General features: G+C 43.1%; 1 protein-coding gene across 3 annotated transcripts in view; it reads left to right on the forward strand.

The window, feature by feature from the left end:
* ACOT9 (acyl-CoA thioesterase 9) overlaps nucleotides 1-7411 on the forward strand; it is a 31810-nt gene that overhangs the window by 12571 nt on the left and 11828 nt on the right. For all 3 annotated transcript variants that reach the window (XM_040633476.1, XM_040633467.1, XM_040633469.1), the window contains 3 exons: nucleotides 2587-2757; nucleotides 3017-3054; nucleotides 7141-7224. In XM_040633476.1, coding sequence (XP_040489410.1) covers nucleotides 2587-2757; nucleotides 3017-3054; nucleotides 7141-7224 — 293 coding nt within the window. The remainder of the gene's footprint in view (nucleotides 1-2586; nucleotides 2758-3016; nucleotides 3055-7140; nucleotides 7225-7411) is intronic.

Here is a 7411-nt window from a genome sequence, read left to right on the forward strand (position 1 = left end):
AAAGATGGTATTCCATCCCTTTACTTTCAGTCTGAATGTATCTTTAGGTTCAAAATGAGTCTCTTGTAGACAGCAAATGGATGGGTCATGTCTTTTTATCCAATCTGCAACCCTGTGGCGTTTTATGGGAGCATTTAGGCCATTTACATTGAGACTGATTATTGAGAGAGATGATTTTAATGATGCCATGTTGCCAGTAAAGTCTTTGTTTCTATAGATTGTGACTTTCTGTTCTGTATCACTCTTGGGGCCTTTTTACTTTTATAGAACCCCCCCTTAATATCTCCTGTAGGGCTGGTTTCGTGGTTATGAAATTGGTCAATGACTGGCGATTCTGGAAGGTCTTTATTTCTCCATCAATTCTGAATGACAGCCTTGCTGGATAAAGGATCCTTGGCTGCATGTTTTTTCTGAAAGATCTTTAAAAATGCCCTTCCAACCCTTTCTCTCATTCCAGGTCTGTGTAGACAGGTCTGACGTAATTCTGATACCTTTGCCTTGGTACGTGAGAAATTTCTTTGCCCTGGCCATTTGAGCCGGTGTTTCCAGGCTTTTCTTCTCTGGCGGCTTTCCCTGGCGGTTTGCTGTGCCTCTTCTGAGAGTCAGAGCAGCAGTGGCCGAATCTCAGCCTCTGTCTCAGAACAGAGGGATCACGGACCGTTCTCCACTGATGTTCTGGCCGGTTTAACTCTTTTTCTGTTGATGCTGCTCAACCCTGCAGCGTTCCGGGATGTGCGCCCCACACCTGGCGTCCCAGCCCTCACTTCCAGGAACGGCGTGTCTCTGTCCTTTGTGTTTCTAACACCGCCAGCTGCCAGCTGCCCCCCCGCGTGCTCCCGGAGCTCCCGGTCTCAGTCTGGATCCAGTGAGTACACCGGAGCTCCGTTTCAGTCTGGTCGTGCGCGCTCCTGGTTCACGGTCTCAGTCTGTTCTCTAGTGGGTGCCCGTCCGTGAGTCCGCCTGCTCCCCCGTGCACGTGGCTACCGCTTCCTGGCGCCCGAACGCGGTGGCCCCCTCCCCCTTCCATTTATCTTCTGATATCTGTGTGCGGTTACACCGGAGCTCCGTTTCAGTCTGGTCGTGCGCGCTCCTGGTTCACGGTCTCAGTCTGTTCTCTAGTGGGTGCCCGTCCGTGAGTCCGCCTGCTCCCCCGTGCACGTGGCTACCGCTTCCTGGCGCCCGAACGCGGTGGCCCCCTCCCCCTTCCATTTATCTTCTGATATCTGTGTGCGGTTTCACGGCTCCCCGCTTCATACGTCAATACTCAGCGCTGGAGATGTTCATTTGTAGAGATCCAGATGTGTCTTCCTGCATCTCAGGCTGACTCCGTGGATGTTCAGGCTGGTCTGGTACCTATCCAACTCGACTCAGGGGACTGGATGAAAAAGGGGTCCCCTACTCCTCTGCCATCTTAACTCCCTCCTGTCTGACTTTCTCTGCTTGACTTATTTCACTTTGCATAATCCCCTCCAGTTCCATCCATGTCGATGCAAATGTTGGGTGATAATTCTTTCTGATAGCTGAGTAATATTCCATTGTATATATGGACCACATCTTCTTTATCCAGTCATCTGTTGAAGCATCTTGGCTCCTTCCACAGTTTGGCTATTGTGGACTTTGCTGCTATGAATATTGCGGTGCTTATGGCCCTTCTCTTCCCCAGGTGTTTTTTACAGCTTTTTAAAAAATACCAAGATCCAATAAAGGATTATATACTGCCTTTAGTGCTTATGACTCTTTGGTCTCCCCTTATCTAGAATAGTAGACAATTATCCTGCCTTCTTTTTTTTTCTTTCTATGAGCTTGACTTTAAAGAGGCCAAGCCATTTGTCATGTAGAATGTTCCATATTTAGGATTTACTTGGTGCCATTTAAGTTGTTCCTCTGCCCCTTCTATTTTTGGTATGCTAGACCTTTCTGGCAATAATACTTCATAAGTGAAACTTAGAAAGATGTCTGGATTAATGATATTGTCAGCATTTACTTTCCTATCCCCTTGTCTCTTTCTCTTCTCTCCCACTTTAATCATTTCTTCTTTTTCTTCCCTTCCTGTCTCCTTTTTCTGTTGTCCTCCTCTTTACTTTTGCTCTGCCTTCCATACTTCTTTTGGATATACTTCATTTTTCTTCTTCTGTCTCTCTTTCCTGAAATTGAAGGCAGAGAGGGAGAGAGGGAGAGAGCTGGGACACAGAAAATGCGACACTTGTCAAGGTGAGAAATGGGAATATGGAGTTCAGTGGCCACTTTGTTCTTTAATGCATATATATATTTGTGTCCATTGCTGCATTTTTAATTTGATGTCAGATACTCTGTTTTTTGAATATACTTTTTGATGAGGTGAATATATGGTTTGGGTGTATCTATATCACTTATAAGCATTTTTTTTAATCTATAAGCCTGAGACATTTTAACAGAAAATTTTAATTCTGCCAAGTGCCAGATGGGGAGGGAGGGAAGGAGGAGAGGATGAGGTAGGTCCAGACCTTCATTTTCCTCCTTTGTTGGTGTCTGACCTGTCTGACTGTCACTGGCGTGTGGGGTAGCACTGCCTCTGTGTTTCATGAAACTTGCGTCCTTTCTTCTCAGTGACCATGTGAAAGCAATGGAGGAAAGAAAATTACTTCAGAGTTTTTTGGCTGAGTCACAGAAAGAACTGCCACCCAGGAGAATGAGAGACAGTTATATTGAGGTTCTCTTGCCTTTGGGTAGTCAGCCTGAATTACGAGAGAAATATTTGACTGTTCAAAACACCATAAGGTAACACAGCAATCTTTTTATTTGCATCATTTATTTGTTTTTATTTCCTTTTGTTATTGTGACTTTGAGATGTAATTTCCACACCATAATATTCAGTTATATAAAGTGTGCAGTTCTGTGGTTTTTAGTATATTTGTAGAGTCATGTGGTCATCACCACAATCAGTTTTAGAACCTTTCATCTACCTAAACTGTGTTCTTCATTTTTAAGTGGTGATCATTATGATTTTCATTTAATCACAGTTTTCTTTACTTCACAGATTTGGCAGGATTCTTGAGGACCTTGACAGCTTAGGAGGTACTGGTATTCTTTTAGTATTTCTAAATAGATATTTACAACTATACATTGAATCCTTTGGCTGGAGAGGGCCTTTTTCATTCTTTAACTTGCACAGATGAGGATATTCTAAAAGAGGAGTAAAAGAAGGGCCTCTGTTACCTCTGAGTTGTCATAATTTTTTTCCCTGAATGTGTAGATTCCTGTTTAACAGTTGTAATCTCATTAATTCTTCTTTCTAATAACTTTTCAAAAAGTCTTAAATTTATGGAAAAGTTGCTAATACAGTACAAAGAATTGTTCTTCTCTGAGTCATGTAAGAGACTACATTGCTGATGTGGTACACATCACCCTTGATGGTTCTTGTTAGTATTTCCTACCAACAAGGACATTCTCCTCCATAACCACAATACGGCCATCAAAATCAGGAAATTAACCCTGATACTTTAGACTCTTTAATCCTCGGACCGCATGCAACTTTCCCCAGTGGGCCTTTGTAGCAGAAGGGATCCAGTTCTGAATCACATGTTGCATTTAGTTGTTGTGTCAGGAATAGCTCAGTGTTTCTCTGACTTCCATGACCTTGATACTTTTGAAGGTTATAGGCCATTTCTTTTGTGGAATTTCTCTCAATTTGGGTTTATTTGATGCTTCCCCAAGATTAGATTTGAGATATGCATCTTTGGCAGGAACATCACAGAAAGGATGCTGTGTTCTTACTGCGTCTCATCAACTGGAGCATAATTCTCACTTGTCCCATTACCGGGATGCTCACTTTGATTCCTTGTTGAAGGTGGTGTCTGCCAGGCTTCTTCACTCTAAAGTTACTGTAGGCCAGTAAATTCAGACCTTATAAACAGTCCATTTCTCATCAGACCTTCAATTTATTATTTTAAAATTGGTAGGGCCTCAGGATTCCTATTTTATAGAATGTAATGTAATATGTTGCTTTCATCTCTTGTGGTACTCAGATTGTGCCGGGACGGCCTCAGTCCCTTCAGACTGGCTTGTGGTTTTTTTGTTTTTTGTTTTGTTGTTGTGGTTGTGGTTGTTTTTGTAGTTGTTGTTTTGCTGTGTCCCTATCATTCTTTGAGCACTTCCTCACTTTCTGCCACAGGAAGACGTTCTAGGCGCATTTATATTTTACCTGACTTAGTCCTAGAATCGGCCAAATCTGCAAGGAGCTCTGGTTCTTTTTGATGGAGAATGGTAATTAGAAACCAAGATACCGGTGCTGGGAGTGATCCCTGCTGCTGGGGTGTCACTGCTCCCATGTCCTTTCAGTGGACGAGGTGGGGAATCTCTGCACATGCACGTACATTCACATCTCTGTCTGTCTGTCTATCCATCTATGAAAATGATGGGTTCACAGTGACAGTCCCAGTTCTGGTTCAGCACCACAGGTTCATTCATTTCTTCCCTTCGCATGTTTGTAATTCCCTTTTCCAGCCAGCTCCATGAGCCTAAATCCATTTACTTATTTGATCAGTTTTCCCTGCATGAAGTTAATTTCATATGTCTGCCACCCCTATCCCCTCATGGACCCCTCACGGATGCTCCCCTCATCTCACTGGGATTCGTACTAGGTGCCCTTCTGCAGGGTCGCCCTCCTCATTGTGCTCAGCCTGCAACATGCTGGGCCATCGCTCTGGTTGCCCCTCTCTTTATGTCCTCCTGACCCTGTTTGGACTTCAGCATCCTACTCTGGGCTACCTTGCTGCTCTTACTAATGACTTTTGGACTGTACTGTTGGGAAAGGGTTTAAGGAAAGGTTCTAATGACTTCTATAATATAGACAGAAGTCTTTTGTTAGGCTTAACACCCAGCTGCTTGTTTCTTTTTTTTTTTTAAAGATTTTATTTATTTATGTGACAGAGAGACAGCCAGCGAGAGAGGGAACACAAGCAGGGGGAGCGGGAGAGGAAGAAGCAGGCTCCCAGCGGAGGAGCCCGATGTGGGACTCAATCCTGGAACGCCGGGATCACACCCTGAGCCAAAGGCAGACACTTAACGACTGTGCCACCCAGGCGCCCCTGCCTGTTTCTTCAGATTAAATAAACTTGGTCAGGGGCACCTGCATGGCTCAGTCGGTGAAGCATCTGCCTTCTGCTCAGGTCATGATCCCGGGGTCCTGGGGTCGAGCCCCGCATCGGACTCCCTGCTTGGCAGGGAGTCGGCTTCTCCCGCTGCCCCCGCCCCCGGCTCATGCTCTCTCTCTTTCTCTCTCTCTCGCTTGCTCTCTCTTTCTCTCTCATAAATAAATAAACAAACAAATAAATAAAATCTTTAAAAAATAAATAAACTTGGTTAAACATTCTTACTGACCTTTAAAAAAAAACCACACAAACACATACACATACTCCTGACTTCGGTTTACTTAGGTGTCCCTAAATACACAAACTCCTCTGCCACTACCCTAGTTTTTCCTCATTGGCTTCTGTCAATGGCCATTCCTTTCACCTGTTCACTTGACTCTGTTCTTTCCAGTTCTTCCAGCAACTTGCCTTGTCAACTGTGCTTTCTCTCTCGTATCTCAAGCCTTTTCTCAACTTCACATTTCCTTTGACTTATAAACATGTTCAAGGCTCTTCCATCTTAAAATGAAAAGTAGGTAAAATCCCCTTCCCTTACAACACTGTTAAACTTGCTCCCTCACTTCATAGCTAACTTTCTGGAAACAGTTGGAAAAACACATTTGCTCTTATTTCCTCTATATCTTGACCTTCTATTTACTTCCCAGTCTCACGTATTCTGGCTTCTGCTCCTCCGTGCCATCGAATGGCTCTTGCCAAACTCTCCATTGGCTCCCTTATTTCATGATCTAATGGGTGCTCTTCAAGGATTACCTGATCCCTTTGTGGCTCCTAATACTGCCAAACTCATCCTTGGGCTTTGCGGACATTTACTCCTGCCTCTCTGGCTGTTCCTTCACAGTCTCCTTTGTGGGTTCCTCTTTCTCTAGTGATCTTTTGAATGTTGGTTATTCCCAGGGTTTTGTGTTCTGCCCTTTTTTGCTTATCTGTACAGTCACTATAAATAATCTCATTTACTCTTAGTGCTTCACTTGTTCTCAGTATGTGGAATACTTAGGAAGCCACATTTCTTGCCCTGCTTTGCTGAGTTCCAGACCAATTTGTCCTCCTGGATATCTCTGTTTGGATACGTGATAGGCTTCTCAAATTTAACATGTTGAAAATAGTCCATTCTGCTCTTCTTGTATTCTGTTTTTCAGTGAATGGGTTACCATCTTCACTCAGGCAAGCTAGAGCCCTGGCATTATTACAATATTGTCAAGTGTACCCTCTTCTTAACTCTAGGATCTTTTCATTTCCATTGATACTGCCATAGGTCAGCCGCATATGATTTATTCTATGGGTACCACAGAGGCTTTTAAATGAACTTTCTTGCCTTTAGCCTCTCATTCCCCAGTACATCCTTTAGCAGGTGCATGGATGGAGGGATTTATTGTCACTTACCTAGTATTTATTGGGTGCAGACCCTGGTCCTGAGGGCTGATGATACAAATTTGAATGAATCATGGGTAAGCAGTGAGGCCACCAAACACAGGAGTATGATACAACTTTAAATGAGTTGTTATTTGTAAGGTACATAGAGCCACGCTAAGCTTATTGAAATATGGAAAGTATACAGAGAGCCACAAGGTGGTGTTGGAGTCAAGGGTGTTATGGGGAAGGAGGAGTAACTGAAGCGAAATAATTGCTTTATGATTAGGAAGGAGTCAGAGGGAAAATAGATAGCCAAGTCCTTGTGACTTGTTTCTCTTTTCTGAAGCTGTTTGATGCTGTCAGACTCACATGCTGAGGTCTTTTTCTGATTGAGGCACTGCATCTCTGTGCAGTGGTGACAGGCCACCTGGTGGGCTCAGGCATTGGGCTTCCATTTCTTCACCAAATCTAAAATTGAGTGTTCAGTCAGATGGGAGAATCCCCAAATCTCTTCCATGTATGAGAAATCTTTGGTCCTCTGATAAGACCACTAGTGGGATATGGGGGGTTGGGTTTTCAAAACGAGATAATTTCAGGGAGTCAGTTGTCAATGTTGAGAAATAATTGTGCTTTTCCTTTATTTTGTTCTCTTCTCTTACAGTTCTTATTTGCTACATGCACACCAGAGTTCAAGAAGCTAAGATGTCTCCTTTGTCAATAGTTACAGCCCTGGTGGACAAGATTGGTAAGCGGTATTCTTTTTTTTTTTTTTTTAGTAATTTTTAAAAATTATATTATGTTAGTCACCATACAGTATTATTTTCTATACGTAATTAGAATTCTCAGTAATTCCAAGAGATTATTGAAATTAGAGGAAATATTTTCCTTTTATGGGGGAATTTTTATGTGTGTGTGTATATATATATATATAT

Source organism: Ursus maritimus (genome assembly GCF_017311325.1).
Source record: "Ursus maritimus isolate PB19 chromosome X unlocalized genomic scaffold, ASM1731132v1 scaffold_X1, whole genome shotgun sequence".
Taxonomy (NCBI): Eukaryota; Metazoa; Chordata; class Mammalia; order Carnivora; family Ursidae; genus Ursus; species Ursus maritimus.